The sequence below is a fragment of the Abrus precatorius genome, unplaced genomic scaffold, assembly GCF_003935025.1.
Source record: "Abrus precatorius isolate BTA unplaced genomic scaffold, Abrus_2018 Scaffold2, whole genome shotgun sequence".
Classification (NCBI taxonomy): Eukaryota; Viridiplantae; Streptophyta; class Magnoliopsida; order Fabales; family Fabaceae; genus Abrus; species Abrus precatorius.
This window is the reverse complement of record NW_020874362.1, coordinates 25667367-25685900: the sequence shown is the minus strand read 5'-3', so window position 1 is coordinate 25685900 and position 18534 is coordinate 25667367. Positions and strand designations below refer to the sequence as shown.

The following is an 18534-nucleotide window of genomic DNA, read 5'->3' as shown; positions in this document are numbered from 1 at the left end:
AATTTCATTTTCATATTAATTATTAAAAAATCAAATATTTTTCTAATGTGGCAATTCTTAATTGAATGTTAATGTTAAAAATGGGTCTACTAACAATGTATTTAAATTTAATTCCAATTCTATTTTTTATATATTTTATTAGGAAAATAAAAAACAATAGTACTGATAAAAATATTTTAATAAAATATAATATATTTTAAATAATTAAAAATTATTTAATTTACATAAAAATTTTAAATGACAATACTGTAAATGATAACGGTCCAGTTCATATTATCTATGATTTTAAGAGTTTTAATTTACGTCAAATTATTTATCACATTATCATCTAAACAATCTTATTATAATAATTAAATTTTTTTGTAATATTAACTTTTAGTGTTGAGTTTAAATATCTAAAAATAATAGATTTTACTAAAAGAATATACTAATTGAATTAAAGGTATAAAGTATAATAAATATTTTTAAAAAAAAATATGAACACTATTAATTGCTTAAAACGACCATAAAAATTGAGATGAAAATATTTATAATTTATGGAACTGGTATTTGGTAGCACAAAGTAGAAATGATTTAAAGGGAGCGGGAGCAGCAAATAAATGGATGGTGCTTTAGACCCAATTTAAATCAGCACCACACCTTGGGATGCATTTATCAGGGATACACGTTGTAATTTTAAAATTAAATTTAAATATAAATGTCATTTTATTTTCTCTCTTTCGTTCGTGCAAGTTTTAAAGTCGTAGCGTGAAACACGTTTTGGGTGTGAAGGCAAGGTGGTGCATATATATGTGCAAGTAGGCTGAAGTTATCTGCTCAGCTGCAAGAGAATGAATTTAGTATCTCACCTCTTGTTCCCTCTCTGTTTCTCTGCCTTTTAGGAAAACACCATTCCACCACACACCAACAGAGACCAATGGTGAGAACCCCCGTGTGTGACAAAAATGGACTCAAGAAAGGAACATGGACTCCGGAGGAAGACAAGAAGTTGGTTGATTATATTACTAGGTATGGCCACTGGAACTGGCGTCTTCTCCCCAAGTTCGCAGGTACCACACTCTATCCATTCTCAGATCTTATACAATTTTAAGTTTCCACTGTCTTTTATACAATCCCAAAGTGCCCATTCTATCACCTTCCTCCATTTCATCTTTCTCTTTTTAACCCATTCGGGGGAAGAAGAATAAAGTTTGTCATGCATCTCATTTTTAACTGTATGAGTTAGAAATCAAAAATGTGATAATAGATCATAATGTAATCTCATAAAAAATGAAGAGTTTGGTTAATCTTAATGTCAGTTTAAATATTTAAAAAAATATAATTTTTAGTAAAAAAACACATTTATTATATTAAAATTATAAAAGTATAATTTTTTTTAGTGTGATTAGTTATTTTTTAAAGATTGTGGTTCACATTTTTAAAAAATAAAATAAAACAAATGTAAAAATTATTGTATGAATATAGTTAGTATAATGTAACTTTTAGTTATTAAACGATTTGATCAAGGGCAAATTAAGCACCTAAGTACCATTAGTCGCCAATGTAGCTTTCATTTTGAATTATGTTCCGATAATGTGTAGGGACTATGCCATGTTATATGTGCACGGACCACGTACAGTATATTATTGAGTTGAGTGCTCTGAATCCATTGTAATAATTGGTATTCACCGAATTTCAGGTCTTGCCAGATGTGGAAAGAGTTGCAGACTTAGGTGGCTGAATTACCTAAGGCCAAACCTCAAAAGAGGGAACTACACCCAAGAAGAAGAGGAAACTATTATCAAGCTGCATCAGGATCTGGGTAACAGGTGTGAAACATTTTTGGTAGAACAACAATGTATATACTCCTTTATTCTTTTATAAATGATAAAATAATTTTATTAATTATAAGAAATAAGAATTTAATTTTAGATATATTAATTGGTAAATTTTTTATACTATTATATATTATAAAATTTGGTTAACTCTCTTTCACTAATTACACATATAAATAAATATAGTAATTTATTTAATATATAAGTCAATTTAAACATTTACTATCATTCATAATTTTAAAATACACCATAAATGTATAATGTAAATATTATTTATAAAAACAAAAGAATTATTAATGAAATTATTTCTAGAAATCATTAACCAAATGTCATGCTGTGCAACTAAAATATCATGCAAGTGAGTCATAAACAAACGGTGATTATTTACCATTTATTCTTTGGATTGCGTTTTCCGTCTTTTTCGTTGTTGGATTGCGTACGTATCTGAATTTTTAATCAATTAGCCAATATTAACACATATACGTTGTAAATTAGGGCAAAAGGTATTAAATGTTTATTTGATAACATATTAAAACTGTGATGTACTAAAGTTTAGGACAATTCTCTAAAAAACTAAAAAAAATGTTATTGGTTAATTTTTCTTTTGTCGGAACTTTATGATTCGAAACTATGCGTAGTACAAAGTTGGTGATGTCAGTCAGTCACTACAAGAATTAAGTTATTATATTATTTGTATTTTATCTTTTTACTCTATTTTTATTATTGATCAAAATATTATATAATCATGAATGATTATTTTATTAGTGGGATAAATATGAGCTTCACTCAATAAAATAAAATAGTTTACTAAGCTGAGTTTCAAAAGTATGTTCCTGTTATTTATTAAGCTTAAAAACATACTTAAATGATTAATGTTTTACAACACAATCATCAATTAATTAACATGGAGTGAAGACAATTTAAGATGAAATACTGAAAATAAAAAAAAAATAAAAAAAAACTCACACTAATTAAAAAGGTGAAAATAAAGGGAGTATATGTAATCCATGCACAGATTCAATTTCTTTAAACATTTTGGAGATTATTGTAATCTGAAGGTCAAATTTTATATGAAAGACCAACCATTCTTCCTACACTGAAGAACTTGGATCCGGTCTATTTGTAAAAGTCGTCAATAGGAATGTTATTTTCTAAGAAAAAACAATTAATGAAAAAAAGTGTAAAAGTAAAATAATAATTTTAAACTCTTCTATCTTTTATTGTTATACATTTTTAATTACTAAAGAAAGAAAATATTAAATACATGTATTTTTTTATTTAATAATGATTTTATAAAATAATAACAAAAATATTAAGCAGATAATTAAAAAAGACATAAAAAGCTAAAAAAAAATGAATGATATAACGAAGAGATTGATGAAATCTTAATTTCCTTTGGCTAGCAGATGGTCTGCCATAGCTGCTCAGATGCCAGGAAGAACAGACAATGAAATAAAAAACCATTGGCACACAAACCTCAAGAAACGATCTCAAGAGTATTCAGTCGCAGAAACTGAGGTATCCAAGTCAAAGGACCAATCCCCAACTCAACTAAATTCAGATCCTTTCCAAAGCTTTCAAACCACACAAGAATCTTCACCATTGTCTCAGCATTCTTCCTCCACAACCTCAGGGTCTACCAGCAACGAAAACCTCTCTCTCGAAGATGAATTTGCCTTTCTTGATGCAGACGCTGGTCTTGTGAGTGGAAACTTCTGGGTAGAACCATATCTGCTTGAGCTTGATATTTCCTACGACTTGAGTGAACCCGAGCACTTTTGTCCAGTCTTTGATGCAGAACTTTGGAGCTATGATAACTAATTCTATAAGGACTCTTCAGTGACATCCTTTGGCACAGAGGATAAAATTTGTTATACGATATTCAAGTGCTTGTATAAACGTATAACAAATTTTAATTATTGATTTATATACGATCCTTTGTTATCGGTGCTGTTATCTGAAAGAGTATTTTATACTTTTTCTAATCTACAGTCACAATTCATTTAATATCTTAAGACTAAAGGATTATAACATCTTTTTAACTAATCTACTGATTTTACTATTTATTAACATAAAATCAAGAGTGATGATTATTTTATGCATAAAAAAATACTAAATTTTCTCAATTATAAAAAATATAATAAATTTTATCTTATTATTATTATATAGTTTCTTACTTTTAGTAAGACAAGTGTCACATTTCTAAGTTTAATAATTAATTTTATCAATTTTAATATTTTTTTACATTATTATAATCTAAGTACTAAAAATATTAATATAAATTCTTAAGATTGATTTCAATAACTAATTTATTAAAAATAATTAGTTATCATATAAAAATATAAAAGTATAAGAAGATACTTGATTTTTAATAAATTTTATTCCTTTTAAATACTTAAAACCAGTCCAAGAGATATCATTAACAAAATAAATTAAGAAATAATATAGATATTAATTTTAAATTATTTTTCATAAAAAAAAATTAACAACATGACAATATTTCATGATTTAATAACAATGAGTTTTTCTTCTTCATATTTTCTTCTTTTATATAAATTTTTAGTATATTTTCTTCTTTTATATCCATTTTTAGTAGTTATTGTTCTTTCGATTTCTTTACTTTTTATGCCACTTTATTAATCATTATTTTCTTTTGTCATTTTTCTCTTTGTTTAAGATATATACATCATAATGCAGTGCACAAAATATCTTTTTTCTGCAGAAAATATTTTTTGCCTCCAATTATTGAGAAATGGGGAAACAAAAAAGATGGAGGGAAGCAAAGTTTCTTATCTCCAACTTTTGTTTGGTTGGGATGGACCCCGGAGTTATAGAGATGTTGTGTGAACAGGAGACGTTCAAACTAAAGATAATGATGTGTATGTATTGGTGGGTCACCAGAATCTACGTGTAATATTCTTGACATGAACAGACATCTTTTACATCTTTTACCAGTAAGATTACGTTTGGATACATGTTTTACCTTTAGTTGGCATCACACGTTCCAAAAAGCTCAATTTTATCAAACATAATAAAATACTGCAACAACAATAATATCAGTAAGAGGTTAATAATTGTAACAGTAGATGCATGAGAATGGTTAATAATTGTTCTTCAGCTGTTTTTTAGAGAATAAATTTTCTAATTATGCTTTAATATATTTTAAATCGTAAATATAAAATTTGAAAAAATTATGAGTTTTTATTATAAATTATAATTGATTTATTATTAAGTTTAAATTTAAATTTGTATGTTTGAAAGTTAATTTTTTTTAAAAATTATTCAAATTAAATTTAACTCGTTAAAATTTAAATTTTTACAACATGTTAATTAAATAACTCCCATTCAAATAAGTGAAACCCTGATGAATAGAAAAAAATAAAAAAATAAATGAAAAAGGTACATGTAATAGTAGAAAAGATTAACTTTATTAGTATAAAAAAAAATGAAGAAGAAGAGATTCATAGTATTATCCTAAATTAAGCAGTATTTTATTTTTAAAATTTTAATTTATAAGATTGGTTAATACGTAACTATTCTTTAAAAGTGATTTAAAAAAAATAATTCTTTTAAGTTACTTTTGAAAAATTATTATATACTATTGTAGTACATTTTTTTTTAAATTATTATAATAATATAAATTTTTAAAAAATTGATGTAGGACAAGTCTTGAGTAAAAAAAAAACACAACTTCCTTTAAAAGTTGTGTATTTTAAGCTTAATTTATTATTTTACATTTAAGTTACATGAAAAGATATTAAAAAAATTAATAGAGTAATTCTTTAACTTTCTTTTTTTAAAAGTTTATCTTCTTTAATTACTAAAACGTAATTTAATATATTAATAAATTTAAATATTATAATTATTAATAAAAGTTATTAATTCTTCATTTCTTATGATGTGTACTTACTTAGACATATATTAAAAAAATTGATAATATAATTGCATAATCTATTAATTATATATCAATATAATGTTTATTTTATACAAAATGTTAAATTAATTTGTTAACTTATTTGATGGGATTCCTCCACAACAAGAGTCGGGGAACCTTTTCCAAACTTCATGTGTGGACTCCTATTCAAATTTAGTCACTGTCGACAGTGATGGTACCTTGTTCTCCTAAATGATGCCATACTTACTATCAAGTTGTCCATCAGGAAATGCATTTCCCATTTACCAGCTATTGAAGCAGTTAGCACTCAATATCTATCAATCTTTGTCCCTAGATAAAAGATTATTATCATAAATTAATAATGAACCGAATCTTCATTGTATAATTTACATGCATGTATGAATAATCATAATAATTAAAAAAAAAAAAAAAACTTCTATGAGTTCTATCAAATCAAAGGATCTATGATGCATGTCAGTTAGGAAAAAGAAAGAGAAAAGAAACAGAAATGGCTAAATTATACAAATAAAAATATCAACTCAATAGTCCCTTAGGTGTAATTGGAGCTAGCTTTAGACATCTTAAAAGATTATGCTATACCTTTTCTTTATCATTTTTAAATTTCTTTGTAATTTATTTTTATAACATACAGTTAGATAAAAAGATTATTACATATCAACTAATTCAAAATTACTGTAAACACAGTTTTAAAAAATTATAAAAAAGTTAATAACTTTTAATTATATAATAATTTATGATTAAAATAAAAAAATTAAAAAATATAAATATTTTTTAATTTTTAAAATATTATAACAATCATAACTATCAAGAATAATATAGAATACTCTTTTTAGTTTATGAACATTATAATAAGTACCTTTTTATTTTTTTTTCATACTTGTCATTTTATTTAATGTATGAAACAATTATCAAAGAGCGATGTACTAATTCGTTTCACTAACTTCAAAGTGGTTTTAATAAAGTTGAATAAGTTAATTGTCATTAAATTAAAAACATATTTTGTCTCACTCTTAATAATTTGATTAAGAAGTCTTAATAATTTATATCATCAGTGTATTTTAATTTCCTTATTCACTGCATGAATCACGAAACGCGAGGACAAAGGGTAAAAAGCTAAACAAACGTGAGATCGCCAAGCCACGCAGCTGCTTGACCATGACTTTCCAAGAAAACTAAAGTGTTTGTTCAGATGTCATTGCATGCCCAAGTCTTTCAATGTCTTCCCACTGTAAGTGCATCATCTTCTCCCACTTCACTCCTTTCTTGCTTTGGTTTTTCCTTTCAGTCTCTTTCTCCGACATTATAACAAAATAAAACATTTATTAATTCATGTTCAAACTGTTTTATTCTAAGTAAGTAATTTTCTTTTTCAGTTTTCAAAAAGAGCTTCTTCTAGAAAAAAAAAATGCAAATATTTCTTGTAAAAAGTTAAAGGAAAAAGATACGCCTTTAATGGTTTTTTCATAGACTATGAAAAAGTTCTATATCATAGTAAAATTTGGTTGAACATGGGATGGGCTAAGATCCAAAGTACGTGACCCAATCCAATCTTTTGGTCGTTGGCTAGTCCATTCATATAGGACCCTAAAGACCTTATTCTAGAACGTTCCCTAAAACTTGACAAAAAACAAAGAACATTCCCTAAAACAAAAAGAATTTGATTTGACCAAAAATAAAATAAAATAACAAAAGAATATGGCACGGAGAGATATGCGATGAAATTAACCATAGGTCAACATAACTCTAAAGAATTTTTAAATAATAAAATATTTATTCGAAAAATATGAGTTTAATAATATTTGACAAGATATAAAAGTGTTTCATTAATTGAAAATGACAAAGTTAAATAAAAATTATTATTTTTAACTAAATTAATCTTAAAAGCATCTTTTAATTAACAAAAAATTCAAATCGCACGATAAATTACAAACTAAATGAATTATTTAACCTAAATTTTACTTGGAAAAATAATTATAAAAACATAGCATCTTAAATATACCAATAACCGTGTGGATAATGTGTATACACGTGTATTATGATTTAAAACTACTCAAATCCCAAGGTTGTCAATAAAAGAAAATTTAGAATCAATATCATTACATACATTCTTATAAAATGATGCTTGATGCCTTTGCATTGTTTAAATGCTAAAAGCACGTTACTCGATTAGTACTCAGAATAAGTAAATTCAGCTTTTTACAGCCAATTCCTGTCGTATACTTAAATGGAATGTGAAGCAAACTAGTTACTGAAATAGTTAGTTCTCTAAGAAAACTATGTGAAAAGCATATTAGACACGAAGAAGAAAAAATGTACAAACTAAATTATACTATTTTAAAAGCTCTGATATATTCATGTACAGTATTTTAAATTATATTAGGAAAATAAATAACAAGTAACTAAATTATCTAATGCAATGTAAATAACTTTTGATTAAATTTAACATTATATTAAATTTTATCTAAACTGAGTCATAATTTATTTTAATATGTGGATTTTTATTACTTTAAAAATAAAAAAAGAAGAATCATAAACACTTTTAATTGTGTTATCGCCCATACCACTAAAAGCTTGTCAACTTCTGACATTGAGCAGGACGGATTTAAAACTTTAAAAAGTAAACGATAAATAAACTTCAATATACTTGTTAAAAGATTTTTTTTAGACAACGAACAATTTAATTCAATATAATTATATTTATTTGTTTAATTTTTGCAATTATTATTTTTAAAGAAATATTTAATTTTAAAAATAATGCTAATGAGTGTCCTAAAAGAATTATTGAGGAAACAAAAGTTAAAAGTATTTAATAAATTTTTTATCATACTGAAAGTATTTAAACATTTATTATTCATATTTTTAAAATTCAAAAATATTTAATTAATATAGTATCAGCTAAACACTCGTTAGCAAGATAATTTAAGCAACAAACATTTATTAACAATAAAAGAATACACGTAAATTAATATGTCATTGATTCTCAAAAGGCTTGCTGGCCTGGCAAAAGTTTTATTTGTATGACAAGTCATGTTCACTATGATATTTTATATAGTCAAGCGTGTTTTAATTCTATGTTAAAATCTTATGCTTAAAATTTTGTATGTGTGCTTTTGATAAGCTAAATAAAGAAGTGTTAATTATATGGCAAGTCATTAATTAATTACTACGGGCTTTTATTTATTGAGTCAACTATGCTTAAATTGTAAGTTGAAAATTTAGTTTCATAAAAATGGATTAGTTGAATTCTACTGAGAATTAGTTTTAGACACGCTTTCAATTATCAGAGTTCACAAGTCAAAAACCAACGTGACTCATAAATCCCATGCCTCGTAATATCAAATTGCATTAAAAAATAAAAAAGAGCTAAGTAATTTTCTTCCTTGAGGAGAGGCTAATACCTCAGACCATAATATGGACTGCACTTAGTTGGAGAAACCTAATTAGTAAACATAAAATTTCTTGTGAGCTATCAAGACTTTTGACCACGGACTTTCATTAAAGAATAAGAAAGTTTTCTTAATTAGAAAAATGGTAATCAAATTGGTTAATTGGTTAATTAGTTAACACAAAACAAAGCCTGCTCCCGAAGTACCCTAATTTTTCTTTTCAAATCCCTGGAACGAGTCCAGCTTTTTATTCCGATACATATTTTACTAACTTATATGCAAGAAACCGCGTTGTTTTGATACGTAAGTTAATTATAAATAAAGACTGAGTATCCATAAACTGACCTCTCTGTGGAATTGAAAATATTTCTACTCCTGACTCTATCAATTAGCACGTGATGGTTTGAAATCCTATAAACGACATATGAATCATATATATATATTATAATCGCAGTTTGGAATCCTCATTCTGATCAACGTCTGAATTATTCTGCTTCTGTGTTTGCATAACGTGACAAAAGGACTTCTTAATTAATAGGGTAATACCTCTCCTATCATAATTTAAACGCCCAATCCCAATCCCATTCTAGCTTGTGATTACCACTAATTCAATGTCTCCTCCATAGTTGCCTTGCCACTGTCCTCCTGTCATTATCATTGTTGTTAATGTCACCCTTAATCTTTTTCTTAACTGAATAAATTAGAATCAAAAAGTAAGAATAATTTATGTTTAGATTTTAAATTTAACATTCAAATTTAAAGTTTAAATTTTAATAATTTAAAATTAGCTACTATTCTCACCAACTCTTTAGTGTACCTTAAAAGCTTGAAACTTGATAGAATTAGTAGTTTAGCTGTGTGGCTCGAATGTCATTTAGCTGAAGTTAATTATGTAGTTTTGTTAGTAAAAGTTTTTGGGTTTAATATTTTTGTAGGGCATGGACGTGGAGCTAATTCTCGTCGCCTTATCAACATCATATTTATTGCAAACTACGATCAGATGGTATTAAATGTGAACGCTCAAGGCAAAAAAATAAGCAATCTTAGGTTATTTTGAAAGAAAACATTTACATTTTTTATGACATAGTGACATAAAAACTTCCTCGGTACACAAACAAATCAAACGAAATATTAGAAAGGAAAAGATAAGAAACACGAAACAGTTCTACCATGACCCTTTCTGTCCTTATTTATCCAACTTCCAAACAAGTTGTGTCTATAATTGGAGAAATATATAAGTTCGTGTTCAGGATTTTTAAAGTAAATACTGTATGCTTTCTTAAATTTATAATTTATTAATATTAATTTTGTTTAACTTTATCATTTTAACACTTTAACCATTACTTGCTAGTAAAAACAAAATCCGGCTAAAATGAATTATATTAACTCTTACAATTATATCCATTTATTAATCTTATTAATACTTTCCAAAAAATGTTAATGAGTTATTTTAGAATATTGATTAAATAATTGAATGTGATTTTTATGAGAAAGTGTTATTATTAAGATATTTTAAATAAAAAATTATTTAATAATTTTTAATTAATATCTTCAGAACAATTTTTAATGAAATTATGTTTATTAAATAAAATATTAAATGAAAAAATAAATATATTTAATGTTTTAAAAATGTAAAAATCAAAACCAAATATTATCTAATAACAAGGAGAAATAATAGAAAGATATATTGTAGAAAGATTTAGAATAAGCTTCTTTTAGATTACGTATACTCAAAGCGTTAAATGTATACAACTTTGCATGATTTGAGGATAAAAAAGTCACGTTACTGAATTTTAAACTACGTCATTAATCAATAATCTGAGTAGTTTGTATAAGTTATAACCTGAAATTTGTTATCCTATTTACGAATCTTTTCGATTGAAATTTTAACAAAACTATTTTATAAAAATAGAAAAAAATAATTTTAAAACATTTAATTTATGTTTGGAAATTGTAAAAAAATTACACAGAATAATTAATTTTTTATTAACAAAATAAAGTAGGAATTTACCAAAAGAACATAATGTACACCAGATTCCCTAATAATATTTTTTAATCGGTAATTATTTTGATGAGGATTAATTCTCAGTATTGATTTGGCCTCACAAATGCTGCTTCCAAAGGAAATTTACGTTAAGAAGATAAAGTAGCTTCAATTCCTTTTGTGAAGTGGCAATATTCTTAAATAATGAAAGAAAAGATAGACTTTGATCTTCCTTGACTAGAAAAGTTTACTAGATTTCGTTTGTTTTGATGGAAAAAATTGTTTTATTAGTTATTAACTTTGTTTAATTATTTTTTTTCCTGTAAGCTATTTTCCCTGCCCAAATATATGATCAACAAATACTTACGAAAATATTTATTTTCTAAATATTTTTGAATTTTGAATTATTATTTTTTTGTGGAAAACTCGGGCAAAATGGCTTGACGGTAATTTCGCGGTCGTGTTCGTCTTGGTGGATTTGCCCCACGTGTTGATTTGCACAAGGTTTTGGAAGGGTACAAAGTTTCGTGCTACTTTCCCGGAAGAGAAGTAGCAGGTGGCACACTGCGTCACTAATTAATCTTTTTATGTGAAAGCGAAGAAGAAACACATAGTTTGACTGGTTTCAGTACCAGACTTGAGCAGTTTGTATCTGCTGAGAAAGACCCTTCACTTTTTTTTTTTGGTGGCACATTTGAGAAAAGACCCTTATTTGGAAGTCAGAGGAATATTTTTTTATCGATTTTTAAAAATTGAATTGAGCATGAAACACGTTGCTTATGTGAACGCGCGGAGTATAAATAAGTGACTGGTCCACGCAGAGAAACCATTCTCTCTCCCTCACATTCATCACCAACAGAACCAAAATCTCTCTCATCTTGCATACAAACAAACACTCACTCACACATCCAAGTGCACTTGTTTCTCACAAAGATGGTGAGAACCCCTTCCTGTGACAAAAGTGGACTCAGGAAAGGTACTTGGACTCCGGAGGAAGATAGGAAGTTAATTGCTTATGTCACTAGGTATGGTTGTTGGAATTGGCGCCAACTTCCCAGGTTTGCAGGTAATTGACCTTGAAACGTGTAATTGAATGCTTGTGAATATTAAGTTAATTAATTAAGCTTAGTGAAGTTTAATAATCCTCGGGTGTTTTGGTTTTCAGGCCTGGCAAGGTGTGGGAAAAGTTGTAGATTGAGATGGATGAATTATCTAAGGCCGAACATCAAAAGAGGAAACTTCACTCAAGAAGAAGAAGAGCGCATCATTAGAATGCACAAAAAACTTGGTAATAGGTATGATCACATTCTGTAAACTATTGCAAGCTAGCTTCAATTCTCCACAGCCACGCACAAGTTTGCAAATAAACAAGTGCTAGGAGACTAAATATATATATATATAGGACTAATATAAATATATCCATAACCAAATGAAATTAAGCCCTCCTATAAATCAAGCGAGTCTTATATAACATGAAATGGGTCAATAAGAAAAGTGGAACCTTAAATTGATCAATTTTCCTCCCTTCTTGCAGATGGTCTGCCATTGCAGCTGAGTTACCAGGAAGAACTGATAATGAAATAAAAAATCATTGGCACACAACCCTCAAGAAGAGATTTCAAGAGAACACTGTAACAAATGAAGAAGTCAAAGCCTCCAAAACAAAAGATAAAGAATCCAAGAAAGGGAAAGACACGGTGTCCAACAATGGTGTTACAGTTTTGCAAGTTAATCCTCCAGCTACTTCACAGATCTCAGACAATACAGGTTCATTATCACCACTATCATCCTCTAGCGACTTCTCATCCATAAGCTCAGATCATTCCACAGCAGCCAGTAACGAAAATTTTATGTTTGAAGATGACCTTGGTTTTCTGGATGAATTCACAGAGCCAGTGAGTGAGAATTTCTGGACAGACCTATATCTGGACGACATTTCCAACAACACAACAATGCCAAGTGATATTAACGGTGCTTTTGAAAGTACAGATGCTACCCAGATCCTTGATTCTCGTACACTATCACCCCATCAATCTACCAGCGAAAGCATGGTTGTGGAGAATGAGTTTGGAAGCTTTCTCGATGCATACACAGAACCAACAGTAGATAATTTTTGGACACAGCCATATGTTGCTGACATGTCCCATGTTCCAAGCGAACTACTGGTCCCCTCCGTGGCAGAATCTGAATATTTTTCTACCGTATACGACGCTGATCTGTGGGGTCAAAGTAATTTGTATGATGAACACCTTAGCTTATTCTAATGAATAAAAACTACTACATGCTCAGAGATTAATAGTTTTGAGAGTATCAATATAAACAATAGCCTATCTCTTGAATAAAATAAAATGATTGTTACGTATTCGAGACATGTATATTAGGTTAATAAACAAGATTATCTTCCAGTATTATTCTATAAATTATGAAATAGTAAGAGTATTGCGAGGGAAAAAAAAAAAGTGTGCGACCAATTGGTAAAAAGATGACATTTTATTAGAAGAATTTAAGGGATTGGAAAATTTCTCATAAATTTTAGGACTGGCTTATAAAAATATTTGCAATTTATTTATCGATAAAGGATTACTAGCACGAATTTAGCACGATCTAAATAATTAGTCGACACACAAACAATTTACAAAAATTCACGGGAGAATTTTAATGTAATTGCGTTTTAATTATTATTTTTAACTATTAATTTGTGATCGAGGTTGAGGCTGAGCATCAATCATCTTGTTTCATACTCGATCCCTATATTCGTTTAGTTGATAGCTTAAAGGTAAAATCAGTAAAATGATCTTAGTTCGAGGGTTAATCAATTTAAGCCTCGTAAAATAATAGAGTTTGTATTTTAAATTTAAGTTTAAATTAACTTTGAGTATTTTTGATAGATTTATTCTTGATTAAGTTTGAGTTGGTCTAATTTAATTATTTAGATGTAATATGAATTTAAGTTGAATTTAAACCTCTATTTTAAAGTTTAAATAAAAAGTTTTTTTTTTTTCCTAACTAAACAGAACCCGACACTCAAAATGTGTTGGCTAGCTGATGTAGGTCAAGAAAATATTTGTGTATGATGATGCTTTCACTAAGCAATGGTACACATCTATGGAAAGAGAGAGAGAGAGAGAGAGATTCGTTAACATATTTTTTTTTTCTAAAAAATAAGCAATATACAATAGTAATTAAGCCGTTAAGTTATACTATTATTTTATTTTATTTTATTTTTTGCTATTCGTTATACTATTTTTTCTTTAATTGGAGCAAGTTATACTTGATTATTTTAAGACATTCACACTTGTTAAATTATTTTTTAAAATAAATTACTTAACATAAAAATCGATTAAGAAAAAGTTGTTCTAACTTAATTGTTATCTCAAGTTTGAATATCAATAAATACATATATTAAATATTTATAAGAATAATTTTATTATTCATAGTAGTCTTATTTAATTAAATATATGCAGTATTACACAAAAGTGAGTTACACTATTTTCTATACTAATAATAACTTTATATAGAGTAATTATTTTATAAATTGATTATTGAATTGTAGTTATATATTAATTTGCTTATTTAAATTAAATTTTATTAAAATTCAATAATTATAAAAATATAGTTAAATTGTTATTTTTATTTATTTTAAAAATGTATATTATGTTAATTTTATATATAAATAAGATATTTGTTAATCAAAACACCTTTAGCATGTGTTTGAATAAAGAATTTTAAAGAGGTAGCATATTTGTTAAGAGAATTTAAAATATTTTTGTTTAAAATACTTGTTTGAATACGAAACTAAGAGAATTTAAAATTTTTGAGATTTTTGTCAAGTATTTTGTTAAAGTGAAAATAGTAAATTTAAATACCAATTTTATAGTGTGAACTTCATAATTTCTTAGTAAATTTCTCTATTTTCTTTTTCACCACTCTTCCTCATCAGTTAACATAATCTTGTCATGATAGATCTTTATCTCAACATCATTCAGCTTAACAACTCATTCATAGATTTCATGAGAAGAGCTCATTAACAAAGTGTTCTAGAGATTATTTTTCTTCCAAATGATTTTAATTAGATGTGTCCTCTTTTGTCACTAGAGTTGGCAACATCTGCAACGGAAAATTCAGACAAATGATCTTTGTCACACTAAAAATAACAACAATGGTTGCGTTCGATAGAGAGCTCTCATTGAATTTGAGCACTTTGACATCTTAATTTGACTCCTACCTACGACCCATGTCCAATTTCGTATATTTCAAATTTTAATTCTACAATTTAGTATCTAAACAAAAAAATTGTAAATGATAGAAATTAAAATACATCAATTTAATTGTTTGAATTTTTTGAAAGTTTAAAATTACTTATGCAAACATAGTGTTAGTTTTGATTCAAATTTAAGAAAAATTTTCTGGTCAATATGAACTGAATCAATTCGCTTATGTTTATTCAGTTTGGTTCGATTAGAGATTTTAGGCTGGCCCTTTTTATTTAACTTTTGCAAACTTAATAAAAAAAATAAAAAATGAGAAATAAAAGGGAGTCACTCTTTACTCTCTCTTTTTTCATGAAATTATACAATGGCCAAAAGCTCATCTGAATTTTTTGTACAATACTTTAAATGTTTGTAGTATTATTTTATCTTTCATTTAAATTATAAGTTTATCTTAGTATAATTATTATTAGCTTTTACTGTGAGTTATTAAGATAAATTCCAATTTTAATTAAAGAAAAATAATTATCACTAAGTTAGGGTTTACCCTTCATCATCTTGTTATATAACTAAACCGCGTGTCAAATAGGTCTAAGCGCTCAGCTTTGAATATGCACTTGATGGTAATTATCATCACAGTCAACCTTGGTTTAACCTCATCGTACTAGAGATGTTAATAAGATCAAACATGCATGCTGCAATTTATAATGTTCGAAGACGCGGTTATTATTTCAAAAGGAGTGGTTTTTGACACGGTTTCTAAGAATTAAAAATTTAAGGATACAGATTGTTCACATTGGTGTTTGGAGATAAATAAGCAACACTTTTGAGCACGAGCTTGTTAAAGATTAAGCTCCTAAATTCTAGAATTTGTAATCCTAAAATAGAATAATGAAATCATAAACTGATGTACTCAGGGCCATCACGGAACCCTCAAATAGCATATGTTCTGTTTATTAGAAAACAGAGTGTGTTGTATAGTGCCCATAATCTATTGTCCTATTCGTATAATTTTATATTTTGCTGTTTAATTTGACAATAGATTAAAAAGAAGGGTTCCTAGCTGATTCTTAATTATTAGCACGTGGGTCTGACTCAATATATAAATAAATGGACGACCTTTAACTGAATGCTTATAACAAGGTGATTCCTTGAAACCAGCAATTAATCAAAAGACAATAATCACACGTTCTTGATTATAATCATTATTTAAATTTATTTGTTTTATTATTGGTAAGATTCAAAGGATATAATATTATAACTTCTGACGTCATATGCTGATGTATTGGGCGCGTTCACATTGTATCACTCTATCGAATTAGTGACTTGCGTAGATGACTTAATGAATGCTTAGATAGATAATTGATTAATCATTATAGAAACGTGCTTTGATGTAAATCACTAGACTAGAACGAAGGTTCCACCAACGATCTACAACAGCAAAACACGTAGGCGTAGACCGTATTCTAAACTGGTCGTTTTGGTTCCCTTTTTCCTCCTTTCCGAGTATGAAGTGAACTACTAAAGTCACCCAAGCCAAAGGATGAGTGATCAAATTTTTTGTTTTTAATTTGCATTGAATAAAATAAAAGTGATTTCAAGTGACAATGACATATATAGTAGCATGGAGCAGCTTGACCATGACTTTTCTGAGTCTTTCCACTCTCCTCGTCGCTGTCGTTCTCCTTCTCGGAACGCCCGTTGTTTCTAACACTTGTTTGAATATTTGGAGAAGCATGAAACACGTTTTGCTTGTGCTATGTAAAGCAATTTAAAGCAATTTAAAGCAATTTAGCTTTCATCACTCAATTGTCTGCGACACTGACAAAGTAATATTCATTTCCCGTTTCCTACTCATGTGTTTGCCTCGCACTAGATAACTCATATGTAATTACAAAATTTTATTTATATACACATTTTTTCACTAAAATTATTTTGATAACTAAATTAAAAATTAAAATTTAAAATTATTTCTATTTTTTTTAAAAATATTTTCTAAAATATATTAAACTCTTTTCTAAGAATTAAATTTTAATAAATTTTTCTATCTAAACTATGAATGTCTTTCATTTGAAAAATTGTAAAAGTAAAAAAGAAAAGGAATACAGAAAAGAAAAGAAAACAAGTTATATAATAAGTTGGGCTCATGGGCCCACAGTTTAAGCAACAGGCAGCAAGTGAGCCCAAGGTTCACTGAATCACAGAGCCAGTGACATGTTTCAAGTTTCTTCTCTTCCATCCATCTGTATACTCCTACTTCAAAAAAAAAAAAAAAAAAAACTCTGTATAGTCCTAGTTGTACTATTTATATCAACTATATTTAATAAATCGTATGGTAACGGAATTTATAAAGCATGTAATATTTTTTTATACTATTAAATATTAGCTAATTACTTAATTTTAATAACTTTCTTACTAAGTACATTCTTCAACTCATAGTTTTTTATTTTATTATTGACATATAAAATATTAAATTCAATTAAATCTATTTCAATATTATTTTTATTAAGACTAAAAATATTTTTCTATTTTATATTTAGTATATATAATAAAAAAATATTAAAATTTATTATATATTTGTTAAAATTTGTCTTAACAAGCTTCCATACAATGAGTTCCTTACATGTGAACTATAGATCTAGATTCTCTCCATATCTAACTCTCCATTATCTTCTCTTTCCACTATCATTCCTTTATCATTTACTCTCCTTATTTTTGCACAAAATTTGCTTAAACTGATTTTACATAAAAAAAAATTGTTATTTTTTGTATTTTTATTTAAATGAATCTATTTTTGTTTAAACAAAAATTAAACTAAATGTATAGTTCCCGCCACAAACTGAGAAAATCCAGATCGTGAACTATATATTTCTTCACCTTTTCGTTTCTTAAAGTGCTTAATCTATATTGAAATGTTTTTTTAGTGTTTGATTGGAAGCTGTGAAATTGGGAGACGAGAGAGGAGAAAAGAGGGAGAAAGTAGATGAAAAGTTGTGTTTGGATGGCATGACGGAGGAGGAGGGTTTAAAATAAAAAAAAAATATTTATATTTTTTTATTTTTAATATAATTTAATTACTTTTTTAATCATTTATTTATTCAAATAAGTGAAATAATCTTTTTTCTTATTTCAATTTATCTAAATGTAAAATATTTTTATTCCATATTTCATTCTTCTATTTCACCTCATCTAAATCAAGCCTTAAGCATTATTATTGCTATATTAA

General features: G+C 27.1%; 2 protein-coding genes across 2 annotated transcripts; both read left to right on the top strand.

Annotated features, from left to right (window-relative positions):
* Nucleotides 1-916: 916 nt before the first annotated feature.
* Nucleotides 917-3635, top strand: LOC113859702 (transcription factor MYB13-like). The gene is made up of 3 exons (XM_027492409.1): nt 917-1049; nt 1679-1808; nt 3221-3635. The coding sequence occupies exons 1-3, from the start codon at nt 917-919 to the stop codon at nt 3633-3635; spliced, it is 678 nt and encodes a 225-aa protein (XP_027348210.1).
* An 8398-nt stretch (nt 3636-12033) lies between these two features.
* LOC113859700 (transcription factor MYB14-like) lies at nt 12034-13364 on the top strand. The gene is made up of 3 exons (XM_027492408.1): nt 12034-12166; nt 12266-12395; nt 12635-13364. Exons 1-3 carry the CDS (start codon nt 12034-12036, stop codon nt 13362-13364), a joined length of 993 nt encoding a protein of 330 aa, XP_027348209.1.
* Nucleotides 13365-18534: the final 5170 nt, after the last annotated feature.

Bases quoted from the DNA above. Each gene is read 5' to 3' on its own strand.
- LOC113859702 (XM_027492409.1), top strand. From the start codon at position 917: ATGGTGAGAACCCCCGTGTGTGACAAAAATGGACTCAAGAAAGGAACA. The intron at 1,050-1,678 runs GTACCACACTCT...ACCGAATTTCAG, and splicing joins TCTTCTCCCCAAGTTCGCAG to GTCTTGCCAGATGTGGAAAG. The intron at 1,809-3,220 runs GTGTGAAACATT...TTTGGCTAGCAG, and splicing joins CATCAGGATCTGGGTAACAG to ATGGTCTGCCATAGCTGCTC.
- LOC113859700 (XM_027492408.1), top strand. From the start codon at position 12,034: ATGGTGAGAACCCCTTCCTGTGACAAAAGTGGACTCAGGAAAGGTACT. The intron at 12,167-12,265 runs GTAATTGACCTT...TTTGGTTTTCAG, and splicing joins CCAACTTCCCAGGTTTGCAG to GCCTGGCAAGGTGTGGGAAA. The intron at 12,396-12,634 runs GTATGATCACAT...CCCTTCTTGCAG, and splicing joins CACAAAAAACTTGGTAATAG to ATGGTCTGCCATTGCAGCTG.